The 23,366-nt window shown below is 41.5% G+C and overlaps 1 protein-coding gene across 2 annotated transcripts in view; it reads right to left on the reverse strand.

The window, feature by feature from the left end:
- Window positions 1-23,366, reverse strand: part of utrn (utrophin) — a 173,805-nt gene that overhangs the window by 53,534 nt on the left and 96,905 nt on the right. For both annotated transcript variants that reach the window (XM_054618782.1, XM_054618781.1), the window contains 5 exons: window positions 16,314-16,486; window positions 14,512-14,668; window positions 5,009-5,138; window positions 2,872-3,140; window positions 1,670-1,816 (listed from right to left, as the gene is read on the reverse strand). In XM_054618782.1, coding sequence (XP_054474757.1) covers window positions 1,670-1,816; window positions 2,872-3,140; window positions 5,009-5,138; window positions 14,512-14,668; window positions 16,314-16,486 — 876 coding nt within the window. The remainder of the gene's footprint in view (window positions 1-1,669; window positions 1,817-2,871; window positions 3,141-5,008; window positions 5,139-14,511; window positions 14,669-16,313; window positions 16,487-23,366) is intronic.

Here is a 23,366-nt window from a genome sequence, read left to right on the forward strand (position 1 = left end):
TGGTGTTGCTTTGCTCCATGAGGCTGACTAGCAGGACAGTATTGGCAGTCTGTAATATTGAGTCTCACACACAAACACATACACACACACACACACACACACACACACACACACACACACACACACACACACACACACACACACACACACACACACACCACAGGGGGTTATGGCAGCCAGATTACAGCTGTCCACACAGGGATCTTGGAAATAGGAAAGGCCAATAGCTCAGTTTCTTTCTGGCCACTAATGGCTATTATGGCAACTGTCCCACAGAGAGGAAGATGGGAGCCGTCTGCATATGAAAACCAAAATCATCAAACTTCACAGCCAGAACTGGCTTGTTAGTGAAGCTGTCGCCTTCCTGCGGACAGAAAGAAATAAAGTGAACGGATGACGGAGGGAAGTGTGCAGTCCACTGAAACTATGCCCTCCTCTATTTGAGTTATGTTCATTCTCCAGGCAGAGACTATTAGTGGGTGTCTGTACAGTACAGGGGAAATATCACAAGGCTACAAATTAGCCCAGCTACGCAGTTTCTCTCTGTGGCAGTGTAGTGCTTTAAAAAGGGATGACTTAAGGTTTCTGTCCAAGGTTTCATTTTTTTTCTCAACATATAAACTCCCTTTCCTTTTTTTTTTTTTTTTTTGCCCAAATTTATCTTCAGCAACAATGCCGCATGACTGCATACGAGAAAAAACTTCAAATGAAGTCGGTAAAAGTTTCCATGACAGTGTCTTTGAAATCACTGTTTTTCCGTGGCCTCGAGGTGTCCTTCACAGTGATGCCATCTCAGCTGGGCGGTGTTACCTGCATTCAGTCCTCCCACCGCGAGCTTGGTCAAGGATCTCAAAGGCGCAAAGACTCAGTTAAAAAGGAGATAAATACTTCGACATCAGCGCTCTCTGCAACTGTACAGTTGATATTGAAAAGATGAGATAGCTTGTCACTGAAAGAAAAACAGAGCGAATCTTTGAATTAACAAATGAAGAAGAGGGACAATGGACCTTGCGTAATAAGGTGAACGTGTCTGAAAGAACCGACACAACTCAGGCGCCCGCTGATTTGAATTGTAGATTTAACTCCTCCAATTCAAAACCAACATCACTTCTCCTCTCTTTCCTTCTTATGACTTGTAAAGAAACTCCACGACTTTCCCTCAAGGGCTGAGACATGCTCCACTCTGAGAAACACTCAGCGAGTCCCCCAGCGGATCACAACGAGACACTCAGGTGCGTAGAGAGCCAAGAATGTGACTGGTGTTCTGTGGGAATAGTGTCCATTGATGTGCAGAGACAAAGTGTTACAGTGAGCACTGGGCTGCGTTCAAATAAAACAGGTACACAGGTAGAGGGACAACTCTCAGTCTCCTGTGAGTCTGGCTGACACAAAGTGAAATCAGCATGCATACAGCGAGAACAACTGAGGGGGAGAGAGAGAGAGAGACAAAGACAGACAGAAGAGATAAAACTCACAGGCAGTAGGAGAATGAAGGAGCAGGAAGAAAAAGGATCAAGATATATTGGAACCAGCATGCATTCAGGTAAGCGTGGACAAAAGCTGTAGGATGAAAAGTGGTGGAGAACCCAAGAGAAGGCAAGAAAGAGATATGTGTGGAAATCCGTGTCTGATTCAGTATCTCCGTATGATTCAGGAGGATTTCAGCTACCTGTAGAAGTTTCCATCTCATGTTAAGCTGGTCCAGTTGTCTGGAAGCAGTGGAGGACAGCTGGATGTCCAACGGTGTCAGCTCTGCAGAAAGCTCGTTGACGATTCTTACGTCCTGACGTAACGGGGCGATATCATCTCTGAAGGTCTGAACACAAAGTTTGATGTTGTTACCGGCTGAAAGATTGTTATTGTAACTGTATTATTATTATCATGATGAACTTAGGCTGTCTAATTACTTTAATCGTGATGTTTGTGCTTTCACAAACAATAATCGAGTTCCTTTGCACAGAAAAGCAGTTATTTTCTGTTTCATCTTCACTGCTGTTTAACTTTTCCTTGTTTACTGTGTTGAACTCATGACATCTAATTGGAGATAAATCAAGTCTTAAATTGAGTTTTGCTGTGCTTTAACAACCAAGTCTCCACTGTGGCTGTCAATATAAACTTAATGCCTAGATACTTTGTTTGTGTCACATACTGCAGATAAGTGTTTCCACTGTGGTAGAAAAATCTATTAACAGATGATTAGTTTTATCACAGTGGATGCTTACATGACATGGGTATTAAGAGATATAGCTGGCCAGACTGTCCATACCTCTTGGAGTCAATCATTTAGACGTGAATAGGTGTAACGGAAAGCCAAATTAGTGCATTAAGTGCCTTTATTATATTTTCGACTACTTTTACTTTTCTCCTTCATCAAAACATTTATTTATTGTTTACTGTTTAGTAGGAATTCATTTTTCTGCCTGTATACGAAATGCACTGCTTGTTTCTTGGCCAGGTGTCCTTGGGTAAAGAAACCCTCACACATAAGTGGCATTTGCAAACACACAAAACAGAATCATTGAACCGAGTATATCATCAAATCAAGTGGCATTTGTTCTGAAAAGAAAGGGAGAGGAGTGGAAATTGAAAAGTGAGAATTCTCAGCCACTTATTTCATGGATGTGCAGTCTCGGCTAATACTTCTACTGAATCAAATCACAATTGGCAGCACCAATTTTACTGTTAAATCAGTTGGTCTTGTATGAGATCCTGCGAGTGAGAGGAAAGATTGGATTTATCCAAGTTGATTCAGTGCTGCATGCTGTTATGATGAACAGAGGGGTGGAGTCTCTTACTCATGACATGATGTATTGATAGTTATGGTGCTTTGGCTGTAGTGCGTACACCAGCAGCGCTGTCAGTCGGACTCACCATGGTCTTTTCGATGTGGTCCTGCAGAGAGTCGATCAGCAGATCCCCTACAGGCTGCCAGGTAGCTTTGGCCTCCTCTGCCTGAGTCAGCCGCAGGTCCAGCTGGTCCATGGAGCTCTGCAGCTCCTGGAGTCGCTCCAAGGCTTGCTCCACCTGACTCTGCCAGCCACCCATGTGTCCTTTCAGACGCTCCCATCGCTCCCTCACCTCCCCCGTCTGCTTGCGGATGGCCCTGGCCAACCCTCGAGCCTTCTCCTCTGGGGTGAGGTCTGGAGGAAGAGAAGAGACAAGACAGGTTAAGAACGTTATTTTAATGACAAAGACGGTTTTCATTACTCTTTGGTATTGGCAGGAATATTTTTCTACAACCTTTAGTATAAAATGTCCTCCACAAAAAGCGAAACCTATTGAAATCCTTGCATCCAAATGGCTATTTTCTATTTCAGAAACCTGAACACATTCAATATTCTGATGTTTTCATTTATCTACTTTTACATACAAGTTATGAATCAAAGAAGAGAAGCATTCTCCTGTCAGTCTTTTTTAGATATAGGGGTTATATATAGGGGTTGTGATTTCTTTTTTTTTTTAAAAATGACATCTTGAGGGTACTCAATAAGCCTTTCTTGGGAATTTAACCCTGCTTGCGCAATAAGGAAACCTCAAGAGGAGAAGAAAAGGACAGGTGGTAATAAAAAATAAAGATCTCAATTACAGTAAGGTTGGAAGTGAAGGCAGCCAAGGCATGAGGTAAGTGACCAAGAGCGATAAAAAGGTTGAGAGACACAAGAGGGTCGAATATTTCTGACATATCAGAGGATCATGACAGAGAGGAAAGAAAAGAGAGGGCAGAAGAGAAGACTGCTCCCCAAATAGCCATTTTAACTAGAAAGAGAGATGAGCAGCTTTTATGAGGTCTAAGGTCTCATCTCCAGGGTAGTGACAGGATTACCATCTTCACCTGTTGCACCTTTCTTTTTCCCTCTCTCCCTTCCTCACATGCAGACTGTTCACACACACACACACACACACACACACACACACACACACACACACACACACACACACACACACACACACACACACACACACACACACACACACACACACACACACACACACACACACACACAGCAGAAATCTGTGAGAAGTACTGCAGTTGAAACCTCATACAGATACACACAATGTGATGCTGTCTGTCTTTTGTAATGAAGAATGTGGGGTACAAACAAGACAATAAAAGTCTATATAGTGGGAAAACTAATTTACTAAGAGAGAGAATGTAAGACAAAGTTGTTAAGACTTTGCTGCAAAGTCACTTGAACAAATCCCATCTCCACTGCTTAAACAACAAGCTCAGCGTCTCAGCTTAGATCGGCTTTTTTATCTATTTATACAATGAGTCGACGCTTTGATATCCGTATCAAAGATCACAGACAACAAGCCTATCGGAATGCACTCTGAAGTCTGCCACACCCCTACACAGCCCCTTGGGAAGGTTTAATTATTTACACAGTGGAGTTTTAGTTTGAAGGGAAATGTGCTGACTTAACCACGACTTCAATGCTGCATCCGACAGAGACAGAGAGGGAATGCTGAATGAGTCTTTGCATATTTTATTTCTCGGGGTGCTCTGTTAGATATTGGCAGAACCAACAGCTCAGACTTTAGTGAATGGTGTTTCTAGAGCACTTAACCTCAAAACTGGCCCAAATAAGTCCTTACGTTTGATTTAAAGACAACCAGACAGGCCTGCTGTGCACGTCTGAGTGCTTTTTGGTACAGGATGTACTGAATCAGATACCATGTTGATCTGGTACGCCTATCTGATTAAAAAGGAGTCTACGAGGACATTCTGGTGACCTATGGGGTGTTATACACTGAACGTGTTATCGTAACGTATATGGTACAATTTTTTACCCTCTGTCATTTTCACAAGGAAAAAGGTAGTGTCCATAGCATTTTCACTTTCTGGTAACTTTTCCACAATTCAATGAGTTGCATTTTCTAGAGGCATTAATACCAGTTGTGCAACACTACATACGAAACCGAATGCTCATTATAGAGTATACCACTGAGTGTGTATTATATAAGGTAGTATGTCGATGTTGTATTTTAAAGAAGAGTGTAAACTTGCCCGTCTTTGGCTGCAGGGTCTTGCGTGGCTCTCCAGGACCCTCGATGGGCTGGTCAGCCAGAAAAGTCCGGGCTTGATCCAAAGTACTGATCACCAAGTACTCACGTTCCTTCAGTTCTGACCGTAGTACCTGCAGCAGAAATGCAAAGCAATGGGTTAAGGGGGCTTCCATTTACATGAAAATGTTGGCGTTACCAAAAACAAATTACTTCTTTTACTTTTTACTGATTATAATAGAAAAGACAGTGTGTCAATCGAGTCAACTATGTTTTGCAGCGCTAGAGGACAGAACGAGCCATCTAAATGAGAATGAAAGTGCATTTTAAAAAAGGGGTAATTAATTAGTTCCCTCTGCAGGTATGTGTATGTTTGACTCCCGTCTCTTTATCTTGTCAGCACCAGTGAACTCCACATGAACCTGTTGAACGAGGTGTTGAATCCAGATTGCTGCTCCCACTGAAATATCCACTTATCAACCAAATCTGTTTAAATCAGCTCCGACTTTCATTTTCTTCCGAAAGAGACACTTATGATCACCTCACACTCACTCATATGGCAAAAGAAGACAAGCAGATGTTTGTGTTCAACTTATGGATGAGATAAACAACACTCTCTGCGGCTAATTAGGTGATTGCTGCATAACAAAACACTGAGTGTGCCGAGTCTTTCCTTATTAAGCGGGAAAAGCGAGAGATAAGAGTCAGAGAGCAACTATGTTAGGAGTGTCAGCGGGAGAGAGAGCTCTGTAAACAGAGTGGCGATCGAAGGCGAGAGTGCAGGGTCAAACAGGGCACTTCCTTGGGGGTCGGTGGGAAATTAGCTGAGTGATCCGCTGAGTAAAGTGAGTTGCTGGGAGCTATAACCCTGCAGGAATTATCATTACAAAGCCAGCTAGCAATACCACATATCCTAGTCATCTTCTTACATGAAAGGCTCACACTGCGATAGACACATTACTTCACATCCACACAAGATCCAAGTCCTAAAGTACTGAAAAAATGATTTGAAAAGTCAAAGAAAAAAGAAATTACACTTTTCTTAACCTCATCCTCGCCACAGCAGGATAAAAAAAAATTAGTAGAGGAAGTAAGCGTGGCATGTAATGGTACAATTATTCTTGTTTTAATATAAGAGTGACCCCTGGGGAACTTCATTGCCTATCGGAGGGTGTGATTGCTTTGTGAGGAGGCTATGTAGTCTGAGATGCTGTGAGGAAAGTTGATTAGATGGGACGACTAGCTTTGATAAAGTCTCACACTTATCAGACTAAAACAGGCGAGTGCAGCTAAAATGAGCCGCCAAAAATTCAGTTTTGTAGTCATGCACACAACATTGACTGAGCGGCAGATGTCAAACATGCTGTGTTCATTGGGATCGCATATACAGTACCATCTGGACAGATAAGAAGATATGGGGAAAAGAATAGTAGGGTAAGCGGGTGGGAAGTTACAGTCTGCTCACAGGCCTTGAGATGTACTTTGTGTTCTAGTTTCAAAATAATAAAGCTCATTTCAGGGAGTAAAGTTTCTGTTAAGTTAAATTTAGACCACTGCAATGACAATTTCACACAGCGTCCTGCGGTCAAAAGTACCATCGTGCTGAAATGGAGCATCCCGCTGAAGACAAATTAAATCACACCTGCTAATAAATGGTTTGCTCCGTTCCAATGATTTCCTACCTACTCACATTGAGGAAACATAATAGGCAGGTAGCTCAGAGAGGGGACCTTGAGAGATAGAAATTAAATGAGAGGTGATTGAGGAAGAGAAAAAGAAGGGTGTATGTGGAGCCGAGATAAGAAAAGGAGGGTGGGGAGCAAAGCAGGGAGGACAACTGCCAGCAGAAACCAACTTCTTGCTTTTTAATCGTGTTTTTTGTTTTGCACTCACAGATTTGTTGGTGGCTTAAATTGGGATTTGAAAGGGATCGAATTGAGTGTGAAGACGTTGTTTATTCACAAATATTCGTTGCATAATGAGTTTAGCGAGTTAAATATTCTGATATCAGTTTTCTAGAGCCACAGTAATTTTTTCCTGCAAATCACAGATAGCGGCTCGGTGTGAGGACAAACAACAACAACATCCCGGTTGGATAAATCAGAGACGCCTGATTACGACCAGATAAAAAAAGGGAACTCAAACTGCTGCTTTTGCCAAAATAGTTAGCTACTTTGGCTCTGGTTTGAGTGTAGTATCGTGATTCACAGATTATAAAGAGTGCATTGTGGCATCTCAGAACATTTGCTTGAGGCCTGTCTGATCATGCAATACTACCTAAGGCTACGACAACAAATCTAGTAAAATTCAATTGATCTGCTGATTTGTTCTCTAATTCAATTAATGGTTTGGTTTCAGCACTGATAATATTGTTTATAAACATTTAGCAGAAATCATTGTGATCCTTTCCATGTGATTTTGTACACATTTGCCATTGTATGCTGATTTGGGAAATTGTCTTTATTAATAGTTTTTTGTTGATCAAAAGCTTCAGAACAGATACTAAATGGAGCATGAGGTGCGATTGCTTTAACAACTGCTTTTTCCAAGAACACAAATTAACTTTCAGGCTCATTATTAAAGCTGCAAGATCAGAGACTGGGAGCATTTCGATTGCCTCCCAATGTCGGCGGCTCATAGCTAATGGTGCTATCAGCCCCAACTGTGCAAACTACGATGAAAGTGCTGACAAAACTAACAGTGCTTATAGGAGGGGGAATCAGAGGTAGGTCGCTACGCTTCCAAGACGACGCTGTCAGTTGGGATGATGTTATCAGCTTTAACCGGCTTATGAGAGCCTAGCAGAGCAGCAAACGTGAGCTAACCAGTGGGACAGCTCACATCCACCAACATGCACTAAAAGCACACGCAGGATATCCAAGGGAAGAGGAATCAAGGGGATAACAACAGACAGGAGGGAGAGTGACTCCAGTTGTTTGATGCTATATTGAAGTTCAGATGTTAAATACAGCTCCTTTAATGTTGTGACAAACATATTATTAACCATATCACACAGCCCTAGTTTGATAAATACTGTATTATTTGTACTGTTACAATAGATGTTGAAATTCATGACAGTACATCCTTGGATACTGTTAACTGGCTCCAAAGAGACACAAACAAAGACACGGAAGGTCGGAACAGAGGCAACACAAGTAGTGCCAAGTAATTCCCTCTGTTAGAAACAGCCTTTCTGTCTGTCATCCAGCCACCGGGTATCCTTGCAGTTCAGACGGACGACAACTCCAAAGACATTTCCCCAACACTCAAATGAGTCGTTTGAGAGACACTTCACACTTGCACTCACATTATCAGAGTGACACACAAGGACACACTTTTCAGAGGATGAGAGCATGAAAGGTACACATCAAACCGATGTACAGCTTAAAAGCTGTAGCAAATCCTAGGTGGAATATGAGTGATATGACATGGCTGTCTATGTCAAAGATAAAAAAGGACGAGGTCTTCGCTATGATTCACTAGTTTTTAGCACTGGCAAATCAGAATATGGTTTGGGCCACTGTCATTTTTCAAGACCAGAGAAAGACAAGGCTCCTGTCAATCCCACAATACTTGATGAGTGACTGCGTCCTTGGTTGTGTGCATGTGTGTATCTGAAAGATTGTGTCTGTGTGGGTGGTGTTTGTGTCCACGTCTGTGATTGTGTGTGGCCGTAGTTACACAGCAAACTCTTATCACTGTGGGCCCTGTGCTGTGGTGGAGGATAAGATACCATCACAACACCGCTACTTTCCGAGCTCTGCCAAACATCCCCCTTTTTCCTGCTCTCAAAAACCTGCAATCTCAGCCTCACTGCAATATTACCGAACCCCTCACATCAACCGGGAGGAAAATAAGCCTCCGGAAAGGACCACAACAATATACCATTTGTAAACATCAGAACAGCACATGACTGGGACTCAAGGCGCCCTTCGAAATTATGGTTCACATTGGAAGAAATAACAAATTGTCAAGAAACTGATGACTTCTTGCAAATAAAAGTAAAACAAATGGTCTTTTTAGTGGAGGCAAATGTTTGAACTTGGAGTCTGAGCCATATTAGATTTGCAACTGCATACCGTTACAGAGCTCCAAAAGAAGCCTCAGTGTGACTTGATACAAGCATTTATTTCCACCTTTCCCCCGAACATCCCGTTATCTTGGAATAGCCAAAAGCTACCGATATGTAGTTGTTGTTGTTTGAAATCTTACTCACCGACAAATCTACTGCTTAAAGCCTGAGCCATATTTAAATAAGTAAAATACCCATGGACCCATATGTCAAGACGAATAAAATAGTAAAGCATAGTTAAATAATAATGCAAACTAAAGTTTCTTCAGTGACAGTTTCTAATACAACATAGTTATTTTATTATTTTCTATAAAATATGTATTGGACATGTTTTTTTTTTACAAAGTTTCTGCCACTGAAATGATTTTTCAAAGATCTTAGTCCACTGAAGATACATTTTCAGTTGCTTCTGGCAAAAAAGAATATTTTCAATTCCCAATGCAAATTTAACATGAAATTATCACTGATCACTACCACTTCTGTGTAGTCACAGTTATTCATTCACTACTTTGTTGATTATATTGTTTTATATGTTGTCTATGTCTAATGTTTTAGTCACTTGAGGGCAGTGGAGAAACAACACTGAAATACTATATTATTTTAAGTGGATACAGCGAGAGTCATGTTTCTGTCCACCTGATGAATGTATGTCGAATATAGACTCTCTTTGTAGGTCTGATATAGCTTTCCCTTTGGCTGATCAATGCTTCACTATGAGGTCTGTCTGCTATTTGGTGCTGGATATGTAGTGAACAATTGGTTTTGAGAATTAATTTGCTATAAGAGCTTCATACTGTGGCATGAGACGATGCGGATGAGAGCAGTGAGAGGGAATCAAAACAGAATAGCTTCATGGAGTAAAACCAAAACAATGAGCTGAAAGACACCAAAATGCTCCGTAGAGCTAAAGGAAACTTCAGATTTGAGTATTTATCTGTGGGTTCTTTACTGAGAGTAACCCCTTTCACATGCATGTATTTATTTGAGCCACTGTTAATACAAAAATATTGATCATAGCAGCGTTGATGGTTTATGCTGCTGAGGTGAAATGTAAAAATACTCCACTATAGTGGACCATAAATCTGTAATGTTTAGTAAGCCATGCACTGGATATTCAACTAAAACCAAACTGCACTCATGCAAGCAGGACTACACACTGTCAGGACACAAGTCTGCCAACAGAATGCAAAGACAAAAACAATTAAAAGTTACTCAAAATAAGGCAATTGAGTATTTCAAAATGTTCTTCCTTTCCTGAGAGATAAGGTGAAGTCCAGCCCAGCACTTTAATTCATTCCATTCTCCTTTACTACCTGTCCGTTCAGGTGCAAATGGTGCTAATCAATCATGCAGGCATAATGATTAAGATGGGTTCTCTGGCGGATTATTATACCCTCCTCACTTTGGACAGGGTAATTGTGCCCTGCTTAAGCATATTAAGCATATTGAGAGACTGCTAAAGAAACCAAGTTAAATACATTTAAATTTAAATAGAATCCCACTTTTCTGCCAGTTTGTCTGCATACTCATTCACTCTGAAACATTTGGAGGAGCGTTTGAAAATACTTTACTGTTCTAACTATGCGGACAAGAAGCCAACTGTTGCTGAAAGATAAGAGTTGTTAAAAATGCCAACAAGCACTTTGTGCCTTGTTCCCGTTTCTTGAAGCTGTTAATCTAATAGAAGAGATTGATGAGTTTAATTAGCTGGATGCTGGAGGAGGTCTTTTATTGGATAATTGAATGTGCAATTAATAAACGCTATTATGGCCATTTAAGCAGGGGAAAACACAAACACAAATCAATACAGAGAGGAAGGAGCACTAAGTCACTCAAGCAAGACAGGACAAAGCCTTTCCCTCTCTCCCTCTCTGTCTCAAATACACTTTTTAAATTCCCCCCTGCGAGTTGACAAATGAACAGAAAGGCTTTCAGGCAGAATCTAATGCAACAGTTGTGTTAGAAACTGAATATCCTGAAAACAGACCACGAAAGTGCCCCACGTTTCTGCCTCTAATAACTTCCTTTCCTCCACATATAAACCTCTTTGCATCCTCTTTCACTTTATTTAGCTGTTCGGATCAATGCTCTCTCATATTTTTCTTCCCTCTGATTCTTTAATAACAGCGATATCCATTGCTCTCCGTTGGGCTAAGTGGCTTTGCCTTCCCTTTTTATCTCCCCAAGTCCCAGAGGAAAAAATACGAGAGGAAACAGACAGGTTTTCCCACTTAGCCTTTCTAAGCCCTGCGTACGCATAGATACCTATTTCCATATAGCAATGCACATTTCCCCCATCACACTGAAAGAGTAGCTGTGTATCAGAGAGTGACTGAAGTGTGTGTGCCTGTAAACGGGAGCGCAAGGGAATAGCATGCATGTGTGTGTGTGTGTGTGTGTGTGTGTGTGTGTGTGTGTGTGTGTGTGTGTGTGTGTGTGTGTGTGTGTGTGTGTGTGTGTGTGTGTGTGTGTGTGTGTGTGTGTGTGTGTGTGTGTGTGTGTGTGTGTGTGTGTGCCGGTGTAAGCAAGTAATAGAGCATGACGTGTTCAAAGCCCCAGCTCTTTGTGCTGCTCAGCCCTCTCATCCCTCTCAGGGTCGGCAAGACCCCCAGGCCAATCTATTAAGAAAACAACAAGGAAGCGATGGGAAAAAATATACTGTAACATAGTCAAAATGAAAAGTGAGCCTTCAACTCCCCCGATTCATTATTTCCTATTTCAAGAGTTCTCAAAGCTGAAGACCTGGAGATGAACTAGGAAATGGGAGAGAGGATGGAGTGAGAGAAAGACTGTGGAGAATGGAGACGCAAAGGAGAGGGCCACAAACAGCAGGACAGACACCACGGAGGAGAAAACGAAACAGAAGAGCTGAGAGAGGGTAATGAGAAAAGGAAGGTGTAAGTAGAGATGCGGGAAGATTGTATTCTCTTGTGGTTATTATGTTCTCGCAGTCCCATTTCTTATCTAATGGACCTTGTCTGATCTGCTGGGTTGAGGCCCGTTTCGGTTTTCTGACAGTTTTCTGAGAACAAGATACAGAGCGCACCTCTAAATCGTCTCAGACCTCAGAGGACACATTTTGATTAACCTGGGCAGTTGTTTGTTGTCTCATGGCTCAAAATGCGGACAGAACTGAAACTCAGATGTTGAGTCCCTGATTCTAGGTCTTAACTGGCAGAGTATCTCTCTTTCTTCACGTAATCCTAAACATGAACATGTTTCTTTTAAATTCATTGATCTCTTTTCTTCACAGACTGAATATACAATGAGGCTAAGATCATCGTAGTTTGTCGTCTCTGAATACATTATATTAACATGGTCTGGAATTGGCCTGGCAGGAATAGTTTAATAATATAAGATTTTAGCCATGATTTTGGGAAACTATTCTTTCACATAATCAGTTCTGCTTTTGATTGATGATTCTCCATTAAATCATTAAAAGTATATACTTAGCAGGCATTACAGCAGCCAAGAAATTGATTGTCTGCTGATGCAAAGAGCACCACTCTGTCTCTAAAATTGATCAGTTATCTGCCATTCTCATTTCTTTGTCTTTGAAACTAGAGGCTGCAAAAATGCACCAAGCTCATTTTGGGGATTTTGAAGCCTTCCCGGTTTCTTGTTAGGGGTTAGGATGAGGTTTAATATTCCTCAAGCTTCTAGACTTTTATTATGTCAAAACTTCTCTTCTTTTCATCTTCTTCTCCTTTCATATAGTAGTATTGAGGCTTGTTCGATTCACCTCCTTATAATAAATGAGATATCTTATTTGAGCTTTCTTGGAAACTGATTATGTCTCTTTGTGCACAATTTCTTGATAGTCTTGAATATTATTGTCTATGTATAATGTAACTACATAAAAATTTTGAAAAACGCTTAAGCTTAGAATTGCTTGTCAAACTTTCATAAAACCGTTAACATCCTAAAAGAGGATACACATTTACCTGGATACACACTGCATGCACACAGATGTAAATGTGCTGTTGTTGTGTAGTAAGTCGTGTAGATGTAGTAAGCATCATATACACAAATGTGATGGATGTGTGTGTATGTCCCAGAGGGTCAGAGTCTGTTGATCCGTCTCAGTGTGGGTTGTGATCCTGCGCCCACGCACAACTGCATGTGTATTTTACTCTCAAGGCATTTTGGGGAACAAAATAATAGCGTGGTGAACCGAGTGCCGAGAAACGCATTACGATGTCAAGAGCGACATTAACAGTAGTAGCGGCCAGCTCACCGGGAGTAAACAGTAGCCACAGGGTGAGTCATCTATCTTAAAGCAATTACACGCCAATGCACTATCACAATAACCAGTGGTTACAATAAATAATACAGTGGGGAACAAGGGTGACAAATAGCCGTATAGACAAAGGTGTGAATGGGTCGGCACAAAAGATATCGATTGCTTGTTAGAATAAATGATAGTGTAGTATAAGAGTGATAAATAACAATATTTCTAGGAATGAAACAGAAGGAACACTGATTGTAGTGACTTTGATATTGGTCTTTAACTCTGGGCTGATACAAGCTTTGTGCATGTTGACTGCTGAGTGACCATAATAGCACTGCTGATTATTAACCATGGAGAGGTAAAACATCCCGCTGCGGTTAGGCTTGACTGCTGCAATCTGTGCTTAAGACAAACTAACTGCAGCCACCGTGCTGTCCAGCCTAATGTAAATAATGTCAGGGTGATTACTGCTGCCGCTTTACAGTAACTTCATCATCTTCTGGTTTCAGTCCCGACTGTTTGGCAGTTGTGTAAACACTCAATTTAGTGACTGAATGTACATGAACACTTGCACCAGCACTATAAAATACTGTTCACCTGGATTATCATCCTCGGTCTGGATCATTACAGGGCATAAGTAGATTTTTTTTAAACGAGACAGGCTAAACCAGCGTTTTATTGCATAGTCTATTTTGGGTGCAGGGTCATTCTTAATTAAGTAGGACGGCACAGGTATAAATCATAAGATGAATGATGGCTTAAATCGTTTTAACTGAAGCAGTCAAATAGAATAGCTTGTTTAAATTCTCATGTATTTAGAGGCCTTTGACTTAAAGGCCCTGCAAACCCACTCGGGTGTTTTTATTTATTCTGCTTAATAAAACTGCCCGGTTGAAGATGGGCTAGTTTTCAACCAAAGAGCCTTTAAGAAAGGTCTAATGAGGCAAAATAAGTTAAACACCTTATTAGCACATTTAAGTAGGGCCTTTAATACTTGTACCGTGGGTAAGATGCATAATAATAAATGTATATAGCTTAGAGCATGGTTACAAAATGCTAAAACCTATAAAGTAGAAATGTTTTCTCTTCTGTGAAAAACTCAAATACTCAACTTTTAGGAAACTTAAGGAAAACAAAAAAGGGACAAGGTCTGATGAATCCTGTACAGAGTGGCAGGAACATTGCCTGTGGCGACCGAACGTACCGTGCAGTGGTTTTGCTGCTGCAGCAGAGTGGGGACATCTCCTCCAATCGGCATCTGCTTGGCCAGCTCCTCATCCTTCAAGCAGATCCACCTCCACAGCTCCTCCAGGAGGCCCAGCAGACGAGACCAGCGTTCAGCACTCGCCTCCAGATGGGCTCTGCCAACAGACACCATCCGCTTACACTATTATTATACTGTGTGCATTTTCAACACTCACTATTGAAGCCTATACAGTCTTGCACAATCATAAAGCTGTCTTTTTAAGTGACACATCTGTAACATAAATGTAGAACTATTAAAGACGGATTAATTTATACAGAAATAATGACAAATATTATTTAATTTTTTGGATATTGATTTTTATAAAGAATAAAGCACCGCCCACCCAGTATCATACTTGCTGAGATGCTGGAGCTATAGACTCTAATGCTTTATTTAAAAAAAAGAATCCCCACACTAAAATCAGTGCAAAGTCTTTTTATACAGCAAGCTTTAGGTCAGAGACCTTCTTCAAAGCAAGAACCAGGAAACTAATTATTTAAAAGGGTGCATAGCTTATAAAAACATAAACGAAGAAATCTACAAAAAAGCCTTTATTACTACAAAAGACCTGTAAAAACCTGATCCCTGACCACTCGAGTGGTAGATTTTATTCATAAAAGGGAACACAGTTAGACACTAATTGTGTGGGTGGTTGCTTGCATCCAATATGTGTTGATAAGCACTTTAGTTTTTTCCTCCAGGCATAGTGTTTCTGAACACTGTGTACAGAGACCTCCTCTTGCCGCTCGCTGAGTTAGCCATAATTACACATGTACTGCAATTAAGGCATAATGGGCTATATATAATCAACAAACACGGTACCCTGTCTCCCACCCAGACTGATCTTTCACTTTCTATTTTTCTCTCCCTCGTCTTCCTGTGGAACATGTCCAGCCCATTAAGTCTGCCCTGCTTGACCTTGACCCACGAACTTTCCAGGGCAGAATCTTTCCCTGCGCCCTCGTTATTTCCCCTCCCTTCCCTCTTCAGCTTCTCTTCCCTTTGCCCCTGAAGCTTTGTTTTGTTCCTCTGCTTCTTCTCTCCAATCGTCTCTCCTCCTTGTTGTCTTCATCTCCATCTGGCCCTGTCAACTTCACTTCCACCTTCACTTTCTTCACTGTCTGCGTCGCCAATCTTATTTATTTATGCCAAGGTTGCAGCTGACGCAGCGTTGTCTCTGTCCTCAGATGTTTATGTGGCAGCTATGATGTCCTTTCGGAGCTGTATCTCATCCCTGTGCTTCATGGCGGAAACACAACAACCTTTTTTTTTTGTTTTCCATGAATCCAAGAAATCTATTCAGCGAGAAGTGATTACCCCAGTCAACAGATTGGGGGAATACATTATGAGTTAAACGCAGAGTTAATTGTATTGGTGAGTTTAAGGAGTTGAGAGTGGCTTTGGTCTATAAGCCTAACTATTGATCTGTGCTTTATGTAGAGTGAAAACCTGTGTATTTATAGCTTCTTGGTTGTTTGGTGTTTCAGATGAGAATTCCATGTTTGAAACATTTCTTTTTTGTTATTGTGTTTTCGTATTTAATATATGATGAATTATCCTGGAATTACACTTCAGATACTCACTTCTGCAATGTGCCATTCACTGGCTGATTCAAATAGTAAACTGAAGCACATTTATAGATGGGTTTTTTTTCTTCCCAGAGTTTAGGACAACAAAAGGGCAGAACACTGAAATCAGAGCTGTATTAACACCGAAAAAACCAACATTCTATTGCAAGTATTGGATGAAGTTTTACTGACCGGATGTTGGCCGATTTGGCCTTCAGGTCGCTCCAGCGTTGGTTCATGTCATCCAGTCGATGTTGGAGGAACACTGCTTCCTCTGAGCTGCCCAGAGCCTTGACCATCTTGGACTTGTTCCCGTCCACACTCTTGTAGATGTCATTGTGGGCATCGATCTCAGCCTGGATGTCCTGCAAATACACAGACAAAAAAGAATTCTGTGACCATTTCTTCAGGGAAAACTAAAAGTCTCTGAGCAAATTCAATCAAGTCAGTCAAGCAAGTTTATTACAAAATCATCCGGAACGTGGACGTCAGAGTATTCAAGAATCCAAAAATATCGTTGGGTTTTGTCCTAAGGACTGGTCTTGAGGGAGTTCACAGCTAAGCGCACACATGTTCCAGAGGGCAGAGAAGTTTATATTTTTTGACTCTTTTACGAAAAAGATTTTAGCTTCTACCCTTTCACTGACTTCCAAGGTCGACGTGAACCAGAAGCAAGTCCCTAGGCAATTTCTGCCTCCATACTAATGCTGCATTAGTGTTAAACAACCAAGCATCGCTAATTTTATGCTGGGATTCAGAATGCAAAACTAGTGTATTGCAGTGTTTTTCCAAAACACTGATTTATGTGTGATTATGTGTGTGTGTGTGTGTGTGGCTGCAGGATGCCACTACATTCCACTGTGACAAAGTACAATTTTTCGATGTACATAAGTGTCCTTAACAAGGCAGCTCGATTACACAACCACATCTCAAAGGGTATGTGAGTGTTTGCGTGTGAGGGTGGAACCACAAGGGGCGATGACGCAAGAAGAGGATCCTGTCAAATGTTTTATTTTTAGATGTGTAAAACTGCTCCATTTTCTCCTCTCTCCCGCTCTCTACTGGGACTCCCTTCAGTTCAACCCATTTGAACTACAGATAAAGAAAAAGACTCCAATAACATATGGATGAGGGTTACACTGCCTGCAGCACAGAGACAGATTTGCAAATGGGACCAAATGAGTGTGGATAAGAGTGTAATGAGACCTATAGCCTACATAGTATAGTAATAAAAAATATTGTGGTCATTGTGCGTTAAATGACCCATCTTCAGTGCCTGCAGTTGTTGTTTGTGTATCCATCTTGTTGCTGCATTACAGATTTGAAATTACTGAAATCAATCAACCAATTCCTGTAAAACTGCCTTATCTAGGAGAATGAATGTAGTGGCACGGTTTTCTTGTAGTCTCTGCAATATTAAAATGAATTTACAATAACCAGCAGAGGTTATTAAGAGGCCATTAGAGTGTTCTCAGCTCTCCCATATCAGTATATTAAGCGAAAACATTCAAATTTTGCATATTGGATACAGTAAATCCAATGTGCCTTGGAAAAAGTGACTGTCCCTCACCAGCCGAATCACACAAATAGCAATATACTCATGTAACACATAACATATATTAGAGGGAACATACAGTAATGGAATTTTTTTTTATCATACATATATAGACACAAACGTACCCATCAGCAAGGGATTCAAGGCTATTTAATAAAGGCTGAGACACCATGAGAGTTATGGTGTATATAACTGGAGCTGCGATGCTGGAGGGCCATGTTCATGCCAGCTATGGAGCCTTTCGGCAAGTGCAGACTAGGGATGCACTGATCCGACTTTTCAGCTCCTATACCCAAGACGATGTCTGGTCTTTGGCTAACAATACCGAGTACCACTACCTGTGTTCAATTAATAATCTGTATGCCTCACTGTGTGGAAGTGACTGGGATCATTCTTTTATGTGAAAGGCAACATCAGGCTCCCTTTAAACATTGCTTTCAAACTTTGTAAAACAACATGTTACAAATAGATACAAATGCACTGAATTGTTATTTATTAAAATAATGGTATCCACTTCAGATTGGCATATTGTCACCTATACCAGATCCAGCAATTTGAGTCAGTATCAGATCGATATCCTATATCAGTATCAGAGGATGGGGCTCAACACATGGGAGACACAGAGTAAATGCAGGTTAGGTGCACTTGACGACATGTGGTACAGTAAGTGGACCATGTGACCACAGATCGGCTTCTCTGTAAACTGTGTTCCGGTAATAAATGGACAAAATACAATCCAGCTATAGTAAAACCAGACTGTCTCTCAAAACAACTATCAATTACCACAGTCATCCCTGGCACCGCGCTGCAATTTACTGAATGCCAATAGCCATTTCACAAAGGCTGAAGCAAATCCCTCCACTATGATCTGCAAGGATAATCACCCGCTGGCTTTTTGACACAAATCAAATGCCTCTTAAAGGTCATAGAAGAAAGGAAGAGTGAAAGAGAGAGAGAGAGAGAAGGAGAGAGAGACTGACAGACAAGCAGAAGGGGGAAAAAAGACAGAAAGAAGGAGAAAGACAGACATATAGGAAAAGAAAGATAGAAGGACAGACAAAGAGTAAAAGACAGAGTCATTCTGTCACTTAGCCAGCTGGCCGTGTTTCAAGTCATTACCCAAGTGCTTCTCTCTTCGTTTTCTTTACCACTTCTACTTCCACTAGAAGTAATACTGACTGCACACACACCGGCACATACTCTCACACACAACACAGAGGCACAGACTGTGTGGGCATACAGAGGTGCATATATTCATTTACAAAGCTCCCTTTAAATTTCATTTCACCCAATGAAAGACTACTTTGAGCCGGCGGTTTGTGTATGTGAGTGTGTATCCTGGGGTGCTTAGGTGTGGTGATGGATCACTTTCTGTCTCTTGCTCTTTAACACACACACACATACACAAACAGTACCAAAAAAGAAGACATTTGTGTGCCACAGGTCGCCGTGTCAGCTACTAAAAGTCTCTGTCTTCCTCTATTCCATGATTTATTCATGGGTTATCGATAGTATTTAACTCAGTATGGGGTTTCAGTCCTGGCAAAGGATCTCTCATTTACGTCTTTAGCTTTAGGCTAATCGTGAAAATACTGGAGGAAGTGAAAACATGATATTCAAGCATAAAATAAAAAAAGCACACACATATACATATCACAAACAGACAGTTACTGACTCCACTGAACCATAAATCCAGGGAGTGGGGTTGTAAGGTTAATGGGTTCTGAATCTCATGCCCACTATAATGAGTGATAAAGATTTGTTGGCATAGGGGTGGTTGGAGTGCAGATAAGATGTGACAGACTCTCCCATGGTAACTGAGGTTAAACCTTCTACTGAGAGCGTTATGAAGAATAAACGCATTAAACACACAGTTAAGCTGTGGCTGAAGTAAAATACACCCAAACAAAAATTCCTTTTGATGATCATTTTTCTCAAAATAAGTATTTCACATTAAAAACAACAATGACCCTTACTGGGCATAGCCATGTTTGTCGTTAGCCTTAAATGACATAATTACTGTAAAGGTTTGCTTTGACAAATTAGACCTAATTCAACGCTCTGGGTCTCATTCTATACTAATTCTCTCTGGTTGTGCTCTCTAATACTTAGCAAAGCAGGCCAGAACCGATTATTCCATTTTAATGAGTCCAATAATGACTGCAGAGACCTCATAAAGCTGACTACATTAGGTCCACGACTACAAACACAAGGGGAGATGGAGAATCAATGGTGACTGTGTTTGTATACATGGTGTTAGAAAGACTGTGAGACCAAGACCAAGCTGTCATCAAAAATGCATCCCAAGATCAGTAGATATATACCTGTTCAAGCTTTCTGAGCAGCTCCTGCAAGCTGAAGTTCAAGTCAATCATATTGGAGCAACTCCTCCCGCTCCCTCCAGTGTCTACATGTTCTCGACTGTCATACAGGCGGAGTGTCGGCAAAGAGTAAGCACAGGCAGGTAAGTCCTCCAGTGGGTATGGTCAAAACAGATGACTTCAAGGTCAAGGCTTGGATCAATACTAAATCCAAAGTACAAACAAACTTGAATCCAACCACAGAAGTACCCGGCCCTTGTAAAAAGTTCAAACGCAAGAGGGTCAAATTCGGGTCGCAGTCCCAAAACAGGAAATTTACACACTTCACACACCCCTCGGCAGCACTTGGGCATGCGTGGCGGTATGTGTGCTCGCCCAATCCCGCCACATGTTCGTAGCATCCTCTTTGGAAAGGCAGCAAGGCTGAGAGTTGGGGTGACAGCTACCCTGTAGTCATACTTTAGAGCTGGGACTAGGATTAACGGGACGATTGGTGCCACTGGAGGTTGACAAAGTAGAGGCTGGAGGCTGACAGCTGACTTCCTCTGGCCAGGAATGGGGCACTAAAACTGGGAGAGAAATCCAACAAATCATGGGCGGAGGTCTGCAAAAGGGAGATAACGTTTTTTGTGTCTTGAGGGACGGGCCGCCTGTCGTAGACCTCCGAATGGCCGAGGACAGGTCTGGCTCTCTTTTTCAACTTTGCTGTACTTCTTGCACTTCCCCTCTGGGCATGAAGGAAGCTGTTTACACGATAGTCTGGCAGCCCAACACAGGGCAGGGCCGGGGCATTTGCTCTCAATTACTCTGATAAAAAGCCCTCTATTCCTGCCAGTCCACACAACTCCACACACTTCAAGAGGAGCTGCACAAAGAGGCACATGGTTTGCCCTCTCGATCCCTGGAGTAAAAGGTAACAGGCTCAGAGAGACAGAGTCACCTCAGTGTCTGCCTCGCTAGCCGCCCCTCGGGTCTCCAGCCCCGGTCTGGTCTCACTCTATCACACCCTCCTAATCACTGCCATGACTGGGCCACTTAGTCAAAGAATGCCTTCTTCTTTTTTCTGGAGCCACGTGTTCGCAGGGAGCTGCCTCAGGACTTGGCGTCTCGATCCTGGGTAGGTAGTCTGACTCGCCGGCCTCTTGGAGTCCAAGCTCTGCCGATTATCTTCTCTTTGCCTCTTGAGAGGGAGGAGAGGTCGATTCGTTTGTCATCCTGTTCGCTCTCCCCTCACTGGGACGAGGAAACTTCTTGAAAAGTTAGGTTTCTTCTTTGAATTTTTGATCCTTAGGGGGTCACACAAACATCCCTCTCTCCTCGTCCTCTGCTGCTCTCGTTCTCTCTGGCCACTAGCCCCACTCTTTCACACAGCTGTTTATTATTTTGATCAGTATCCTCCCTTTCCCCTCCTCTCTCTACCTCTCTACCTACCTCTCTCTCTCTCTCTCTCTCTCTCTGCCTCTCTCCCCCCTCCACACACTACACACCCACTTCCTGTTAGGGCAGAGAGCATGGTATAGAGAGGAGAGTTTAGAGTAAGAACTTCATATGGAATTAGGAAGTTAAATAGGGTTTAGTATTCAAATGTAAAAATGGCTAAAAGATGGAAGTGGTGAAAGTGAAAATTGAGCACAGTGCAACATGACAGGTGAAAAAAAGAAGGCTGTCTGGGAGAGTAAAATGAAAGAAAGTGAGGGCAGAGGGCCAAGTGAACAGAGCTCCACTAGTGGAACTTTCTACCTGTCTGGCTCAGGGGTGATGAAAATATGTCTGTTTTGTTAAAGAGAATAAAGGACAGGGCAGACGTAATCTTCTGTACAGACGATTACATTCATGCATTTTAATCAATGTTCAACACCTTTCTTGACAGCTCCTATTTAGAATTTCAACTCCAGGAACTACTGGAGCCTGTTACAGTTTGGATCTAATAATTTGAATACCATCAGCCTGTAAAGGACTGCGTTAAGGTTACGCTGTGATTCCTACTACAGAACAAATGCCAAATGTGTGAAATGAGTCCTATAAATAACATGTTTGGAGAGGCTTGGGTAGGGGCTGTGGTCTATAGGGCTATGTAAAAGAGATGCTGCAAGTATAACATTAAAATGCATTACATATATTAAAGCTGTATGTGTAAGTATGCCCGTTTGTGTGATTGTGTGTGTTGGCATTTTGAACAGCAGGGCAGACATGTGGTGTGCATCAAAGACACGCAGACAGATGGCTGTCAAAAGAGAAAAAAAGGAAAAGATACAATACAACATTGAATATTCATAAGAGAAAGACTTTGAAGTGCGCTTAGTTAATTAAAAATATTGACATACTCGAGGGCCTTACACAGCATTTTTGATGTATGCCGACAAATATATATTATTTGAGGGCTTTCCAGCGAAGGATGTGAAATTAACTGATGGGAATTGGCACATTTGACAAGCATAACTAATTCAACAATGAGTGGAAGCTGAGATTAAGTAGGAAAAAAAAAGAGATGAAACAACCTTTTTGTGAAGCATGTTTGGCAATTTTGGCTTACCAAGGGTTTTGAACTCAGTGCAAACAACTTCTATCAGTCACAAAAACAGGCACTTATTAAGATGGCAAACACACACATATGTGGAGCTTACGGCAGGAGACGCTGGGGTTAACGTTGGGCTACATTACTGAACTAAGCGGATTAGGACCATTACAGGGGTAAGAATGTAACGGCTCCAATCCCTCAGGAAAAAAAGAGGAGAGGAGAAAAAAATTGACTGATTGAGAAGAAAGAGGCAGTGACGAGAACTGAGGAGTAAAACAGGAGGAAAGAGAGAAAAACATGAAAAATAAATGGAAAAAGTCATCAGAGCAAGGAGAAATAATGATAAAAGAAAGAGTGTGAGGAAGAGTCAAAAAAGACTGAAAGAAAACTGATGGCAGAGAGAAAGAGAGAAGAAAATAAAATACAAGAAAAAGAGAGACTCTAGTGAGATGTATTTTAGGTATATCTGCAATAAAATTAATTGCCAGCAATAATAAAATCTGAGAAAAGGAAGGAGAGGAAAGGGAAGGTTGACATATTTAATTGGAAATTCAACAATTTATGCGGTGTAAAATCAGGATAACAGAGTGAAAGAACAAACATCGGAGCGTCACATTTTGTACAGGTCAACTGAGTCAAAAACCCGTTCTTTCGGTCTTCCCCATCACGGCTGTGGTTGCTCTTCTTTTCTGTCTGCAGAGGCTACATGCATTAACTGGCCTTCAAATCTGACAAAGAGGTGCTTTTTAAGCAAACCTTTAAAGATGAACAAATCCATACGCTTAATTCTTCTTCTGAAAAATAAATTATTGCTGCTTTAAGTCTAGACATCTTGGACAAATAATTCAGGT

The sequence above is a fragment of the Anoplopoma fimbria genome, chromosome 18, assembly GCF_027596085.1.
Source record: "Anoplopoma fimbria isolate UVic2021 breed Golden Eagle Sablefish chromosome 18, Afim_UVic_2022, whole genome shotgun sequence".
NCBI classification, from domain to species: Eukaryota; Metazoa; Chordata; class Actinopteri; order Perciformes; family Anoplopomatidae; genus Anoplopoma; species Anoplopoma fimbria.